Genomic DNA, 17,503 nt, shown 5'->3' with positions numbered 1-17,503 from the left:
GAGAGAGAGAGAGAGAGAGAGAGAGAGAGAGAGAGAGAGGAGAGGAGGTGGAGGGAATACAGTTGGATTTGGATACAACTGGAAAACTACCAAAGCGCGCACAGCACGCACCGCGCAGGAAGGCACATCGACGGTGCTCTGCACAACATTTCACCGACTCACTCCCCCTCCCCCTCCCCACACCCCACACACACACACACACACACACACACACACACACACCGTCCCCCCCCTCCACCAGCGCGATCGGATTCAGGCGAGAATGGAGCTCCCTGCCGCCGGAGAGCACGTCTTTGCGGTGGAGGGCATCGAAAAGAAGCGCATCCGCAAGGTAAGAGGAGAGAGAGGGAGAGAGAGAGAGAGAGAGAGAGAGAGAGAGCATGTTTTGCAAAAACGTTGAAGGTTGAAATGTATAATATTGCGTTTGACATCGAGCCTCACCAGATATTATTCCTTCTCCACCATCACAGGGCAAGATCGAGTACCTGGTCAAGTGGCGAGGCTGGTCTCCCAAGTAAGTCTCAATGCAATGATCTTTATTTTTATTTTTTTTTAAATATTTCCACATGCACTGAAACAAATGCATCATTTTGCATCATTATCAAGTGTTGTTGCTTATTAAAAAAAATGCCATTCTCCAAGGGCGTGCGCGCACAGAGTGTGTGTGAGTGTGTGTGTGTGTGAGTGTGTGTGTGTGTGTGTGTGTGCGGAGAGCGCGGTCGGTATGTGTTTCAGTGTATCCGCGGATGCCTTCACTAATTTATGCGAGGGAAGGGGGTAGGCACAGCCATGTAATCCCGTTTTAATTATTTCTGCTCTGCCAGCGAATTTACGAGACAGTGGTGCTAAAATGGCCGACTGTATGTTGGAGCTGCAGGAGCGTTTGGAGAGCACATACACACACACCATGGGTTCTTTGACATGTTTGCGGTGCAGTTGCGTGTCCTCATGGTTGATTTAGCCGTTGCGGGAATGTGACTTCTAGTTGTTGCATATTTACAATTTTCTGTTATCCACATCACGTGATGTTAAACTGGACGCCCAGCCTTACCTGTCCACTCACTCCACACTGACTGCACAGTCATGGTACATATGTGGGAATGTGTGTGTGTGTGTGTGTGTGTGTGTGTGTGTGTGTGTGTGTGTGTGTTAGGAAAAAGGAAGTTTGCACATGACAGCTCTCTGACAGTTGCGCTCTCCTCTCTGCAGGTACAACACATGGGAGCCAGAGGAAAACATCCTTGACCCGCGGCTCCTCGTCGCGTTTCAACACAGGTGAGAGATGTGGACTTAGGACAGGGCCACGCAGGGCTCCAGTTCAGCCGTGACCATATATGGGCATGGGAGGAGGGGCGCTCCAGTAACGCCAGCACTGATCCCCCCCCCATCCTCCTCCCATCCTCCTCCACCTCCTCCTCCTCCTCCTCCTCCTCCTCCCCCCACAGGACTGTCTCCTGGGGAAAAGGCTGGGGATGTGGTAGTGAGAATTCCTAAATCATACTAAACAGATTGGACACACGGAAATACATGCATGGATGTTGACATTAATTGTCACAAATTATCATTTAATTACTTGTTTTTTTGCATCAGGAATCAGAGGGCTCACCAGCATGCCATGAAAAAACTGAAGTTGCCCCGTTTTTTGGGTTGTTTTTTTTTTTTACTAGAAGGTGCACGATGGACCATGAAAATGGAAAAGCAATGCTCCCCGTGTGGATTAAACTACAATAATTTGGTTATAATCATATCTTTACTAGATAGCAACTGTAAAGCTTTAGCGGGACAGGTGCTGAATTAGCAGCTGCACTCCAGAGCCTGACTGTTTTCATTCAGGATGCAGGATACAAGTGCAGCGGTTTGTTGTGGTTTCATGTGACGGGGCCAAGCTGCTGCCTGGTGGTATTCTCATCACTACACCGATCTGAGATCTGCTAATAGGCTGAGCTGTGTCTTACTTCTGCAGGCGGTTTTCATGTAACGTTTTCCACCCGAAAGAAAACCGCTCAACAACGCCAGCGTTGACACATGGCGTACGACTGCTGCCTTTATTTATCTGTTTAATGTTGTTGAAACAGAAATATCTCACCTTGGATGCATAAATCATCAACCTGCATTCTATCGTGGGTCAAGACAAGGTTTAATATAGGCCTGTAGGTAATCAGAAACACATCAATGTCAATCTCAAGGGATGACATGTTAATGAATACAAATGCTGCTTTCATTTTAAGCCCTGTGGCGCTCGCACAACAACATCTCGTCTGGGTTGCTGGACTCGTGAGGCCTGTGAGATTTACTCTCTCTGTAGGCCACCAGGCCGCTGGTCGGACTGGGTAAAGACACGATGGCTTGGGAAAGGAATTCGTATTTCTCAAAAGGCTAATTGACACGCAGAGCTCTCCAGCGTTTCCAGTGTACGGCTCTCATATTCCCCCGCAGCCTGCCTGCCTGCCTGCCTGCCTGAGTGTGTGTGTGTGTGTGTGTGTGTGTGTGTGTGTGTGTGTGTGTGTGTGTGTGTGTGTGTGTGTGTGTGTGTGTGTGTGTGTGTGTGTGTGTGTGTCTGGCTCTTTGCTGATGGTCATGGAGTGCTGCCTCTGTGCCGTGTGTGTGGATTCCTCTCTGCTCCCAGAGGATGGGGGAGGGGATCCGACAAGGGAGGCTGTAATTGCCAAATCTTCTGTGAATAGGGGTCACCCCGTTGGACGCTGTTTGAAATCGCACACATTATAGCATTAAAATGTAGACTGTTTATTGTGGCAATTTTCTGGCAGCTCTGATAGTTTGAACATCTGCAGCAAGATGTCAACAATAGGCGGGATTTACGCCCGCCTGGTGAAGCCCGTGAGCAGCCGGCCTTCACCCACTGCTGGTTATTTGTGAGCCAATGATGAGTCAAGGTTTATATCAGGGAGTAATGTCTCACAGACAGCCCAAGCGCTCGGTCTAGTCAGTACAACAATAACACGTTTCCCTCTCTCCTCCCTCTACAAAAACAGCTCCAAGAGATGTTTGTTATTTGTCGGATACTCATCCCCGTACATTTTCAGGGTGTAGGCGTTGTGTTGCACAAGGGTGGTGGTTTGCATGTTTTCAACAGCAGCATGTATCCCAGAAGTTCTGCTGTATTTATGCCATTTCATCCCTCATGACCCTAATTAGAGATTGAATGTAGAAGGAAGGGCGTGCTGCAGGAGGGAGGATGTTTGAAAGACAAGGGGAGAATTTCCCAGCTGTAGCCTTAATTGAATTTCTCCTGGATAATGAGAATATGGAATGGGCCTATTACCATGGAGAGCTATGCAAATAAGGACCATAATGCTTTGCAGCAGGTCGCACGTGGGCATTCATTAGTCCTCCAAATCTAAATTCCACTTCTAACCTTGAATAGGTAGAAGAAAATGAACAAATACTCAAAATGTCAACGATGTAATTTTCTTTGTGATGTACTTCTATTTTTTTTTAATGCAGGAAGGTGAAACACTGTCAGTTTAATGATATGTTGTTTATAGAAGGTAAATATGATGCAATAAAATGTAATTACCTTTTTGTTTTTGCAGAGAGAGGCAGGAGCAGCTGATAGGATATCGCAAACGGGGACCAAAACCGAAACACCTTTTACTCCAGGTAATTATCTTCTTCATCATCTACGAGTCATCAGGGACATACCAGTTTCTGTGGAAAACTGCTTTGCTAAGCCTTCCTGTTAAGTTTCACTCTGTCTCAGGCCAAAGGGGGGGGGGGGGGGGGGTTTGGGCCTGTCAGGTGTTTAAAAGCTACAGTCATCATGGTTATTAATAGATTTGTTTGGGAGAGATGGAGTAAAGGGCGAAGAATGGATGGAGTCCTACAGCTGGATTTGTGTGCTCACTCATCATGAAACAGGGTTTGTTGCCTGAGGTTACCCAAGCATTGCATGAGTGCACTCATTTCATCTGCATGTTCATTATTTTCTTATGCTAAATAGCTTCATATGCAAAAATACAGCTTTAAAGAGAGCTTATTATTGGGGGGTGAATCTGTATCAGGAGAGTGTTTTCTTTCATTTCCCCTATTTGCACAAGATAAAAATAGATGACTGAAAGTAGCACTTTCTTGTGCTTTGACTATTTTACCTCAGTCCTTTACAATGTCATTAGATATTTTGGGAGACTTGGAGCTGATTGTTATGCAGTGTCACTCCTTAAGAGGCATACCACATTGCCAGAGTCACACGTGGCCAGCAATCAGGGATAAAGCGTGACATGTCTGGTGGCACTTCTCTGACCCGAGGTCACAGCCAGAGCGTCTTGAGCGTTCCGCTGCAGTGCCCCTTTGACGGCCCGAAGGGTCAGCCTGTACAGGAGGAGGGGGGAGGGGACAAGATGGTGGGAGGGAGGTCATAAGCTGAGCACTGATTGGATAGTTTATTTCAATATCTTATAAACTATTTCATTTTCAGCCTGCAGGTTTGTTTACTTTAGCTGCTGTTTCAACTCCTTTGAAAGGGGCATTAAACCTTACTTGATATGCACAGTTTGTAAAAAAAAAAAAAAAAAAAAATGATTTCATAGTGATGTTGTTGGTGTTATCTGAGCTTGGACTTGGAGACCACAAGTTTATAACGTAAAATTGTGCATTTCATAATTGTGGCATAGAGTTTGAAAGACATTAGCCTTTGCCAGGGAGTGTAAAACACAGTGAGGCATTATGGGAAATGTAGGCTCTGGTCTTTCATATACATACTATAGGCTATAAATCTGTTTTCACCATTCTTTTGTAAATCTTTTGTGAGATGCAATGCTTAGTTGGCCTACTTGTTTTAGTTATTAATAAATCCCAGAATTCCAATTCCTCATTATTATTATTTGGCTCATTATATTCTTGTGTTTGATGAAAACAGGGGAAATGTTAAGCTTGGTGTCTTGTCTCTTTCTTGAAGGTACCCTCCTTTGCCAGGAGATCCTGTATCCCTGCAGGTTTTGAAGAATCATCTCAGGATGCAGAGGCTAGCCTCAAGTCCGACCCTGTCCCGGTCCAGCGCCCCCAGCCTCAGCAGTACCAGCTTAACAGCAAAAAGCACCATCAGTACCAGCCCAGCAGCCAGGAGGTCCCCGCTGACCAGCCAACCAACGGCAAGAAGAAGTTCATCTACCAGCTCAACAGCAAGAAGCACCACCACTACGAGCCCGACCCGAGCATGTACGAAGCTCAGCCTTCCAGGCTCAAAGAGGTGGTCAAAGTTCAGGAACCGGCCAGTAAACCGGCAAATCCTGGCTGGAACTTACCGCTGGCCCTGCAGCAGAAATGGGTTCGAGACAAGGACACAGGCTGCTTGAGCAAAGTGAAAGAGTTGGCAGTGGAGGTGAGGAAACCAGCTGTTAAAGACGCTGAGAGCGAACATGCCCTCAATCCCAATCCTAAAGACGCAACCCTACCGAGCGCCATCAGCAGCAAAATGAAGATAATCAAGAACAAAAACAAGAACGGACGTATTGTTATCGTCATGAGCAAATATATGGACGGCAACAAGGCTCATGGAGCTAAGGGTAAACACGGGGAATCCTCTAGCGAAGGGAAACCCCAAAACACCAAACCGTCGGAGAACAATCCAGCACACACAACCAAAATGGTGGAGCAACCGGAGAACGGTATCCCAAAAGAGCTCTGTAACGGCCGCTCCCTCCCGGCTGCAGAGCATCCTATCAAGTGTTCCCCAAAGGACAGGCATTTCTCCAAACCTTCGCCAAGCACAGCAGAGGAATACAACACCGAGGTGGCTCGCGGACAGGCCGATTTACCGGATGATCTACCGCTACAGCTGACTGCTAGCTCACCCATGACGTCCTGGTCTGTTGACACCAACATCCCGACCCCGACGTCCGTTGACCAGATCCGGATCCCTACTTTCCCCAACGACCGCAAGCGTAAGCTATCAGATCCCGCTGAGGACAGGAGCGTCTCCAAAACCTACCTGACTTCCAGAAGCTTCAGCGTCCCCAGCACTGTGGTCACGCCGCCTCAGGACAAACCTATGGACCTCCACTGCAGCGGCCCCCGCCACAGCAGCACGTTTACATACGAGGTCGTGGACTCCGGCAGCCAAGAGGAGCCGATGGATCTCAGCTGCCCAAAAACTAAGAAGCAGGTGGAGACGGAAATACTGCCGGAGCCCGAGCCTGCCGTCACAAACACAACTCCTGTGGTAGAAGAAGACCCACAGAAATCCACAGAGAAATCTGAAGAAGCACCTCTTAAAAAAATCTCCCCTTTTATGGGAAATATCATAATCACTGACATCACGACAAACAGTCTCACTGTCACCTTCAAGGAGTTTGTTTCTTTCTAAGAAACCATTTGTAAAGTAAGACTACCGGTGAACGATTGGATGAATCCTGTTAATATGTACATATGTAAAAACATCAGAATTTTGTAAATGTTGAAATTTTATAATTTATCATTCAAATTCAATATGTTTCTTAGAATGTTTTATACTGTAACTCCTCTGTGACGTCGTAGCCAAGAAAGTGCCCTCGAGGATTTGAGCGAATGCATTCAGGTGGATGTGTTCCACTTTAAAAATACTGTTTATTTGTCATACCGAGCCGAACGGGGATACTTTTGCTGTTGTTTTCATATCTGCACCAAACTTATAACCTGAGATGTATGAAGGTTTATACATATTTTGTATGAATAATATCACTTATTTTCGCGCTGATAGAAGGTAGAGAGGATGTTGTTGAGTAAATGCTGATCAAAGATCAAATAGAAAGCACTTAATTACATTTTCATACGTTGGTTTGTGTCATTACGAGGAGAAAAAAAAACAGCTGTTCTCTTGAAGTCTTATTTCACTTTTTCCTCCAGACAGGTTCCCTGAGATGGAATTGGCAAATTTTGTTACATGCTTTGTTTGTGGCTTGTTTGAGAAAACATGATTACCTATGACATGCAAATTGACAAAGCAGGTGTGTCTGGATATGGTGGAAACACAGTGTGGGACGCGCTCGGCTGTGTCAACAACCTTAAAGAAATGTCCCGGTCTTTTCTTCTATTGTCTGGGTTTTGATCTTGCCATTGACGTGCAACAAAGCCGTCAGTTAACATGCCGTTGCAACCCGATCTATTGCTAAGTTGCACATTTCACCTTTAGCAAACATTTATGGAATGAAATGTGACATCTCAAAGGTCGGTTACCATTAAGAATATGTCATTTTTCAAATGTGTGACTTCCCGTTAAGACGACGTATTGATTCTTACCATAATAAGATTGTGATCTATTAACTTATTGTTGACCTCACATATTGCTGGAGTTACTTTAATAATACGTATGCTAGTCTCATTAGGACTCTCCTGATGTCACAGAGAGAAGCGATATTCATCTCATTTTGCTTTTGGAGCTCATTGTATGATCTGGAAAACACACGTTACTGCTATTTGCTTTCAAAAGCTACCAGGGTGAATAAGGAGTACTTTACACAGATTAAATGTGAGTCGGGAGGCTGCCTTTGTATGCTGTTACATGCACGCCAATGAGTGCAAGCTGTTTTGATTATGCTGCTGAAAAATTCAAATGTCAAAGCTGTTGGATGTAACCTACATTTGAGTCTAAATTGCCTTCCACGCACATTTGATGCAAACCAGTAATAATGCTAAAATGATAATAAAAAAACAGCACATTTATTGACTTTTAATTTGTTGTAACAAAGCTGCTCCCTGCATCAGAAGCTACATTTGATTCCATTGAACAGTTGAAAAGATATTTTGAGTCTGTAAGCTCCTTTTGGTTCTCTTTTTTGTGCTTTGTTTTGTTCATTCTCGCACTTGGAAATCAAAATGATTGATATAAAGTATGTTCTACCAGCAGTTGGTAGACTTATTGCTGTTGGCACAGCTTATTGGAAGGTATGTTTCACAATAAAGAGAGAGAAATAACCTCTTATATGTCTATGCATTTATATTTGATGACTAGTAGAGATTCTGGACGTACTATTGGCAAACTCTTCTAGCGTTTTTTTGGCGTTCAGTGAACGATTTATGTATCACTGTTCCTGCCCTGCAGTTAAGAAGCGATTCTGCTGATACAGAGAACCAATGGAACAATAAACACAAGAAACACTAACTTGGTTGTGAACCATGAATAGAAAAACAGATCATATTGCATAATCACAAACGATCCTGCACAAAGGGCCACTTGTATTATTAAAACTTTAGCAATGCATTATTTTTCTACTGCTGCTCGACCCCAAGCAGGAATGTAAACACACAACATGACCGGAGGGGCGGCTGTTATGTAACTCTTGAGATTCTATCAAGAAGAAAGGCGTCATGGAAGCTATTTGTCCGTCGTAGGGCTAATAAGTGTGTGTGCCTTTCCGAACAATGTGCCTGTTAAGGGCGTCGGTTATATGACATTTAAATAGCATCTGAAACATGACCGTGGCATTCCCAGATCATTGTGTAACTTGTGATAGAGGACAGTGTTGTCTCGTAAAAACGCTGTGTCACTATGACAGCAATTCTCCCTACATTATTATCATACAGTAAAGGGCAAGTCCAGACCTACAAAGACAAGGATACACATGCAAAGCTTCAGATACACATTGGTGCATATTTCAGCTGACCTTTCATGACATTGCCAAATGTGTGGGCCTCTCTCAGTATTTTTAACATCATTTTATTATGTTGTTTGATCTCCACAAACTATACCTTTGCCTATCTATTATCTTTGTTTCCTCCGAAGTGAGGGTAAAAAAAACAGAGGGTGTTGTATGCTGTACAGATTGTAGAGCCCATTGAAGTAAATTTGTGATATTTGGCTATATAATTAAAACTGACTTGACACAACATACAGAGGATCAATAAAAGGCCTCTAACCAGGACTCTGATCTGCAAATGTAAGCAGAAAGTATTATCATTACTCTGGAATCTCAAGCTTGTAAAGAGATTACCTCTTGAATGTTTTGAGCAATAGAAAAGGCCCAGGAGTGTGTGTGCGTACGTGAGTGTGTGTGTGTGTGTGTGTGTGTGTGTGTGTGTGTGTGTGTGTGTGTGTGTGTGTGTGTGTGTGTGTGTCTTCTTTAGTAGTCATGGGAGATGCCTATTAAAGACTGAGACACAAACAGAGAACCCTTTAAGAACAGTAACATAGGACATATGTCCACTCCACTTAAATCAGATAGATTAGCCATTTTTCCACCTTTAAAAAAAAAAAAAAAAAAAAAAAAAAAAAAAAGTCTTTCTCTCTGAACTTCCCTGTGATCCTGTGGTGTTGTCAGTTAAGTTATTTCTCACGGTGGATTTCTGGTTTGCAAGTACGTAAAAATACACCAGGTAACCCTTACAGATCTGTTATGTGGATCTCATTTAGGCAATCAGGGTCGAGAGGACTACAAATCCCCCAAGAATTACCTAAACCTTACATTTTATTCGTTTTTGACTTATAAACTTATTTTCACTTCGCATTTTCTCTCTACTCTCCCTCTCTAAGACCTCGTGTCAGAAAAAAAAAAAGACCGATTGGAATAACTCGCTGAAGTGGGAACAGCAACAGTTAATAAACTTAACTTAAGTTCAAACATTAAATCAGAATAAATCTATGAATTAACAAATAAATAACTTATGTCCGCTGCTACGTGTGCAGTTTGAGCTACTGAAGTCTGTTAAGAGCAAACATATATGACAACCAATCAATTACTCCAAACAGGCCCACAGGGGAACAGCCTACCAAACACACGCATGACACCATTCTCAGTTTCGAAACTCGGTCGATATCAGTTGATATGAGCGGAATTTAAAAACCCACAAACACACATCTCGCACCTCTCTCTCTCTCTCTCTCTCTCTCTCTCTCTCTCTCTGAAGGCTATCTCTATAGGCCGTTCATGGCGTTGAACCAGCCACGCAGTCAGTCATGCATCCGTAGGAAACTGAAACATCGTTGAGCAGGGGAACATATTTATAGACCAAGTGTGATGTTTCACATTCCCCCTTTATCATCGTACCCAGCAGCAATCCTGCACAGTGTCGGTTTCATCCCCGCACAGTGCTTCCTCACAGGACCATGTCAGCAGCAGGGTCGTTTGGATCATTTAATGCCCAGTGTGTGACCCGCAGGAGGCCTGTTGCTCAGTCAATTTAAACGATCTAAATAAAAAAAATAAAAAAAAAAAAAAGGATATTTTAAAATAAAACATGGAAGGGTCGTTCATTAGTTGTGAATTCACTGTTGACTTCTTTGATTTTATTTTTTTAAAATATATAAAACAATAGAGAAAAAAAAAATAACTCATTGGATCTTGAATTTATTTCATTTACATCCAGAACAAAAAGCAGATTCATCTACAGATAGGTGTTACCAAAAAAAAAAAAAAAATCTAAAATAGTTCCAGTGTGGAGCATGAGAGCAGCTGCTGTGGTGCACCGGGCTGCTGTGAAGGATGCTTTCTAATACAAAGCAAATATGGCTTCACAGTTCCTCGCTTGTGGTTTCCATGTGTGAGCCTGAGCCACCTTCAGCAGAACATGTCGCCCGGTGCAGACATCAGGACAGTCAGCAGCGAGCTGTGCGCAGCAGTGAAACCAGAGAGAACCAATAACGTCCCTCACAGAGCAGCTCTGTTGACTCGTGTTTGCGGCTGTGTCGCCATTGCGGCTCCGCAGACTCACTTTTCACCGACTCACAGCCAAATATGGAGAACCGCAGCAGCAGCAGCACCAGCCGCCTTTCTCTCTGAACACGAACCGTGCAGACTCGAGCCATTATAGTACCGACAGGAAATGTCGGTCTGCAGGCTATGACTATCAAAATGGTGGTTCATATTTTCTACGGCAGCCACAACGCATCTTTTGTCCGAGGCGCACCCGGCTTTGTCTGCTCCACAGCGGGGAGAATTCAAACAGATAGCAGCAAATATGTATATGTACATATATATATATATATGTGTGTATATATCCTGTAGTTCATGTATGTTGAACGTGATCGAGAATGAAGGCGGACAAACGACACACAGCCTCCCTGCTTATGTTGCGATTTCATTTCACACATCTGCATTAAATGATCCCGAATCTAATTAACCTGACAAATAATTACAATTGATTAAAAACCCTGCCTGTTTATTTTGATGTGCCTCATTTTTAGGAAAAATATGAACTCAGGATTCATGGATTAAACATGAATGCTGCTGTGCAGATGGAGGAGGAATGGAGAGCAAAGGTTTTATAGGCAATTCTTCTCCATAATGCAAATATTTCGCAGTAAATGTGAGTGAAATAACTGTGAATATTTATTTTATAATGTCAGCTTTTAGCTACATCTGCCTTTGAAGCTTCAACGTCTTTAACAATCGCCATCAGTGGCCAAATCATGTGTCGTCTGGCGCACAGCATCAACAAACAGTCGTCGATGGCAGATACCTGATGCGGGGACTTTGTTTTATTCATTTAATGAATAAACTCTCCTGCACATGCTGCATAATGTGCTCATTTAAATTAGAGAAACTGGAAAATGGGAAGAAAATCGAAGTCCAAATCAGATAATTAAAACGACCCAGTATCGTGCCCATGCTGTGTTGAGCATTTCTTTTATAATTTTATTATTTTTCCAAGTGCATCTGTTTGACCTTCCGTTCATCGCAGTTGAGCAGATAACGTGGATGACCTGGAGGCCTTAGCAGGTAGAGCCTGCACGATTAAGATACACCGACGTGTCTCTTGGCGAAAATGAAGATTTAGGCCAAATTTGTTTTTAATAATCTATGTTATTTCCATTTAAAATGATTGTCTGATAAATGTCGAAAATGGCACCTGAGGCCTGCAGAAAAAGTCGTTGCAGTTCCGCCCTTCCCTTTTCTATGTTTGTGTTTAATTTGTGTGATTAATATTTCGAGTAAATGTTATCATCACGTCCATATTAGTTGTTCTATATATTACAAAAAAAGCTGGCTGCTGGGTAAAACCACCAACCAATAATACTGATTATAATGATAAAATAAATAATACTTTACCACTGAGTCCAGAAATACAGACATTTTATGTTTAATTAAATTATAAATGCTTAGTTTTATTTGTGAGGTAACCCCAGAGGAAAAATATATGAAAACACAATAATAATTATGCTAATAATAATAGAAATAATAATGACAAAAATGTTTCAGAACACTGTTTTTAATATAACCACTGCCGTCAATAACCGACATATCAGTAACATCTGGCCCTCACGACATTTAGCCTATACAAGAACATTTAATTAACTATTTTTCTAAGATATATTTATTGCCTGTAAATGCACAAAATATTCCTCCATTGATTGGCTCTCAATATTTTGTTGATTTTTTCTTTTTTTAACCTACGGTTCAGCTGGTTTAATCATATCAATTAAATGTAGATAAATCACACTCTGCCCTTCTGGATGGAGTCCAATTAAGCAAGTAACACCTTGTCTCAAAGCTTCCCGAGTCTCAAAACTCATCCAGGACTTAAAACAATGTTATTAACCCCCATCTGAATAAAAACACTTATGACTATGAAGGCTGTGACTAATCTACCTGTTTTCTGGTGAAGTTATCGACATCCATGCGGTCGTTTTGGATCAGATTTTGCTCTTCATGTCATTTTGTTCGCCTTATAAAATCATATAATAATGATTTCTAAATAAACTGCCGTCGCTTAATGTTTCCTTGACATATTGAAAATAAAAATAAAAACTTCTGGAATGATCATTGAAACCCGATAGTCTTATTTGAAGACTGTTTCCCACATTGTGCGTAGAATCGTAAAGCCCAAAAGTCCAATTACGACATGGCATTACATTGTGGCACGTGGGCTATTTTCTTTTGATATTCAGCACCTGACAAACATGTATTGCAGCCGATAATTAAACACATTTTTTTTTAATAATCAGTCATGAACCTTTTGATCAAAATCACCGCTTGTCTTCGGGTTACTCGACAGGTTTTTTTTACTTTAAATGTGGCTGATATCTGACCGATAAATGTTCCTTTGTGGCACATTTTAATGCAGCAATTTATATTGTAAAGATACTGATATGAATTGTAGTGTTAAATTATTCACGCTCTAACATATACAGACTAATATATAAAGGCGTTTTGTGTAAATGTGTTCAGATAATTCTCTTCTCTCTCTGATTGAATCTCCAATTTTTTTTTTTTTTTTTTTTTTTTTTTTTTTTTTTTAAAGAAGCTGAAATGAAACTTTTTTTTCCTTTTGTTTTGGGCTCCGTGGCCCTTCCTCTGGGACCTCGTGGGGTCCGTGGATCCTCTCGGGGAGCCTCTGGTGTGTCTTGCCCCCACTGTGCCAGACATTCCTGTACAGCAGCAGAGAGACTCCGCCCCTCGCTCACAGACCCGGAGCACGTAGCAACAACTGAGCCTGTGTGCTCCACCGCGATCCGTCCTTCCGACTGCGGTGCCTGGCAACAAGAAAAAGACGTGATGACGTCCTCTCCAGATCGCGTATTATGGGATGTGCGGAATTAAAACAACCCGAAGAGGACGCGGGGGAAGCCTTGAATAATAAAAGAGGACAGAAATAAACGAGGTGTATGGTGGATCATGGAGCTCTCGGCTGTCGGTGAGAGCGTCTTCGCAGCCGAGTCCATCATTAAACGGAGGATCAGACGGGTATTTGCTGCTTTTTTATTCCCCACCACAGGCTGTGTGTGTGTGTGTGTGTGTGTGTGTGTGTGTGTGTGTGTGTGTGTGTGTGTGTGTGTTGCGCACCTATTACGCAACCATTCGTTTGTGCGGCGCCAGTCAGGCAACCCTAACCTCAATCTATTACGGAATCTGTTGTTGTTTTTTTTGTTTTTTTTTAATGCAGGGTCGCTGGGAATATCTCGTGAAATGGAAGGGCTGGTCTCAGAAGTGAGTATTGTAGCCGAGAGCTGGGGAAGGACAGCGCTCCATCCTGGCCGCTAGAACAACTGCACCACCTCAGACACTGTCGGGTTTTTTTTTTATTTATTGTTTTTTTAAAAATCATAACATCTGTTTCTATGTGTCGTAGTGCAATCCACCGTTTTGCATGGTGGCTCGTGTGCACCGGGGGTGGGGGTGGTGGTGCATGTCTGAGATGTGTTTGAGTCCCCACTAGCTTTAGCAATGGCTGGGTTCACCATGTGTCACTGTCCGCTACGTCGTCTGTTATTGCATCGCAGGGAAGCAAGATCGCCCTGATAAAAGTATTTCCACCACGTGTGTGTGTGTGTGTGTGCGTGTGCGCGCTGACATGTGTCCAGCCTTTGACGCACGGTAACGAGCACCTCTCCTGCTTTGTTGTTGATGTGTCGGGACGCAGGTACAGCACTTGGGAGCCGGAGGAAAACATTCTGGATGAACGTCTCTTCGCTGCCTTCGAGGAGAGGTGAGGGTGTGACAGTAGGCCTCTGTGTGCAGGAGAGAGACGGTAGAGCCGCTCATGCTGCACCTCCACAGTGTCCGTTTGAGGAGCGCATTAAGTTAAAAATCTTTAAATCTTTTTTTTTTTTTTCGTAAAAGGAAGTGGTAACAAGTGTCAGTGGAGCGAGTCATGTCTGTTTCAATATATAAAAAAGTTGCTTGTGCTGCCATTTTCTTATTACAAACTGCTCATGTTTTTTTTATTTATTATAACTTCACTTATTCTAATAAAAACATTCTTAAAACTGGGAGTATCCCACTCTCATATTGGCAGAGTATGGCCTTCTTGAAAAAAATAGATTTTTCAGAATTGACTTTCCGATTTATTTGTAGACTAAATGTAAAAAATATATATTTTGTAAATGCCTGATAAATCTTTTAATGTTTTTATTCATCAGGGAGCGCGAAAGAGAGCTGTTCGGGCCGAAGAAGAGGGGCCCCAAACCTGAGACATTTCTCTTGAAGGTGAGTGAATCTTTTGATGCACATTTCTCAGGAGTTGTTTCCATGACATGACAACTACAGACTGAATTATATTTTTGTTTAACTGTTGGACTGTGATTCAAAATACTATGGAAAGACAATGTTAACCTAAATGAACCTCCTTCATTTACCCAGTGGGTTTGTATGAGGTGGAGTTGGTTCAGGGGTTGTGCATTTCTAAGCATCCTGAACATATTATATTATTTTTTTATGTATCTGACATGCAATCTATTAAATTGCAAAGCAGTTTTACGACGAGGCGTTGGGGCGTTCAGTGTAACCAGTCAGATCTGCAGCTGCTTCTCTTAAAACTTTACATTTCCTCTTGAGACTTCACATTTTCATTCTCCGGAAAACCCTCCTTTCATAATCGGTATTTGCTCTGTCCTCAGGCCAAAGCCAAAGCCAAAGAAAAGACGTATGAATTTAGTCGAGAGGCTCCGAGGGGGATCCAGGTTTCCTATCCCATCCCGGAGCCTGTCATAACACCGAGGGCCCGGGAGGGTTTACGCGCCGTGGTTCCCACAATCTTCCCACCGAGCTCGGTCAACAGAGGTGAAAGTGTCCACATCCGACCACCAGAGCCGGAGAGGAGGCCTCGGCCGGCTCCACCAGCTCCTCTGACCGTCCAAGAAGCCGCTCGGTTCCCCAAAAAGAGAGGACGCAAACCGAAGCAGCATCCACATTATGATCACGATGACGGAGGCAGCTCGGTGGAGCCGGACACCAAACGGAGCAGGCCGTCGGAGGAGGAGGAGGAGGAGGAGGAGGAGGAGGAGCCGGGGTCACACGGGTTGTCCAACATGTCCCGACGCCTGCTCCTCCACCGCGGAGAGACGTCAGATCAGAGCCTCATCCAGCTCACCAGGAGGTTTCAGGAGGAGACCACCATCACACCCAAACACAGCAGCGCGCAGAGGCACGCGGGGGTGTCGTCGTACAGCTGTGCGTTTCGACCAGATGTGGGCGACAGTGATCGAAGGGAGCACAGGACTAAATGTTTGTCCAGGGTGTGTGTCCCTCGGCCCGGCTGCTCCACAGAACACCGGAGACACCAGGTGAAGGAGAGCAGCCTGCCCGGCGTCGTCTCCACGGAGCCCGAGGCCATCCAGGACCAGTCCACCAAACCAGCCTCGACCTGGACCCCCAGTTTAACCAGTCTGGACACTGTGACCGTGACAGATGTCACCATGAACTTCTTGACAGTCACCGTCAGAGAAAGCAACACCGAGAAAGGCTTTTTCAGAGGGAAGCGATAAGTAGGCCCAGCGCTTCAGATGTAGGTCAGATGAAGCTAATATATGCGTAAATAGGCTACAAACTAACACACCTACTGTATTACTATATATTTTTTTTCTATGTAACTTTCAAACGTGTACATACAAATATTTAATACGCTGCTGAGAAAATTAAAAAATGAAAGTGATTGTGAGTTAATGTTTTTGTGCTCATTCCTGTCGACTTTGTCTTTTTTTTTTTAGAAACTGTTCAACCATGTCATTCACTATAAAACACACGTTATCATTTAATTTGTTGAATCATCCCACAATAAGATTGTATAAGAATAAATGCAACCAACTATTGATTGTGACAGTGTTCTTTCAATAAAACAGGATTTTAAAGTTACATGCTTTGATCCGAGTTTCCTCCAAAGCTGGTCTGGATTTTCAAGATCATTTCCAGTCATGTTTAATAATAAAAAAAAAGCCACGTGAGTCTATCAAGGTTCTTAGTTCTCAAACGAGTTATTAAAAATGTTTGTGGACAGCTTGAAAATAAATCAAATAAATGAAAAAAATGATCTAACTTTTCAGGGAAATTAAACTCAAACTTCAACATATTGGGAGGACTTAAATAAATGATCGATGCAGTCCCTCCCTTAACGCTTGATTAGACGGTGGAATAAAGTATTTTTATGAAGGCTTTTTAGATTTTGTTTGTACGAAATACTCTTTACAACGATTTGGGGAACATATTTGAACACATGCAAAAGCTTAAATGTGCTTATCAGTATTTATTAAAAGTAGTTTATTTCTATTGTTATTTTGTATTGGGAGCTTATATCAGCACATCGTTCCTGTGTTGATCCTCCCCGGTTCAATTCAGACCATGAGGGCCTGATCTCAAGTTGAGGAAACCCTGTTATTAATTTACATTCACGTTCATTTGGATTTCTTTCATTTTTTTTTTTTTTTGTTTTGCAAGTAGCAGTTGAAAAGTTATAAATACATTGTGAAAATATAAATAACTTACATCTTCGTTGTTGGACCTGATTACTAATTAAAATGTACAAGCATATTCTCCTTGTTTCATCATCAGCACCAGTATCTTCTTCATCACCACTGTCGTGTGGTCGGATTGCAGACGGTGAGGAAGAGTAAGGCCTTAAAGCTGACAGCGAGTCTATGAATGAGTTAGTTTCCACAGTCTGAAGATGATGATGATGATGATGATGATGATGATGATGATGATGATGATTTTAATAGGATTACTTATTGACATCAGTGATTCATTTGTTTGCTGTATGCACAGAACACAGACACTGAATCACAGGTAGTGTTTCCCAAACTATGACCTCGTGCCTGGTTGAGTGACCGGAGGTGTTTTTTTTTTTTTTTTATTTCAATTTT

At 42.9% G+C, this 17,503-nt stretch overlaps 2 protein-coding genes across 2 annotated transcripts; both read left to right on the top strand.

Moving 5' to 3' along the window:
- Nucleotides 1–233: 233 nt before the first annotated feature.
- Nucleotides 234–7,861, top strand: cbx4 (chromobox homolog 4 (Pc class homolog, Drosophila)). The gene is made up of 5 exons (XM_054607649.1): nt 234–331; nt 471–514; nt 1,210–1,275; nt 3,555–3,621; nt 4,916–7,861. Exons 1-5 carry the CDS (start codon nt 263–265, stop codon nt 6,320–6,322), a joined length of 1,653 nt encoding a protein of 550 aa, XP_054463624.1. The 5' UTR covers nt 234–262; the 3' UTR covers nt 6,323–7,861.
- A 5,486-nt stretch (nt 7,862–13,347) lies between these two features.
- On the top strand, nt 13,348–16,456 carry cbx8a (chromobox homolog 8a (Pc class homolog, Drosophila)). Its single transcript, XM_054607660.1, has 5 exons — nt 13,348–13,613; nt 13,813–13,856; nt 14,290–14,355; nt 14,789–14,855; nt 15,266–16,456. The coding sequence occupies exons 1-5, from the start codon at nt 13,545–13,547 to the stop codon at nt 16,130–16,132; spliced, it is 1,113 nt and encodes a 370-aa protein (XP_054463635.1). The 5' UTR covers nt 13,348–13,544; the 3' UTR covers nt 16,133–16,456.
- Nucleotides 16,457–17,503: the final 1,047 nt, after the last annotated feature.

The sequence above is a fragment of the Anoplopoma fimbria genome, chromosome 11 (assembly GCF_027596085.1).
Source record: "Anoplopoma fimbria isolate UVic2021 breed Golden Eagle Sablefish chromosome 11, Afim_UVic_2022, whole genome shotgun sequence".
Taxonomy (NCBI): domain Eukaryota; kingdom Metazoa; phylum Chordata; class Actinopteri; order Perciformes; family Anoplopomatidae; genus Anoplopoma; species Anoplopoma fimbria.
Note: the sequence above shows the minus strand (reverse complement) of the source record. Positions and strands in the feature narration are given on the sequence as shown.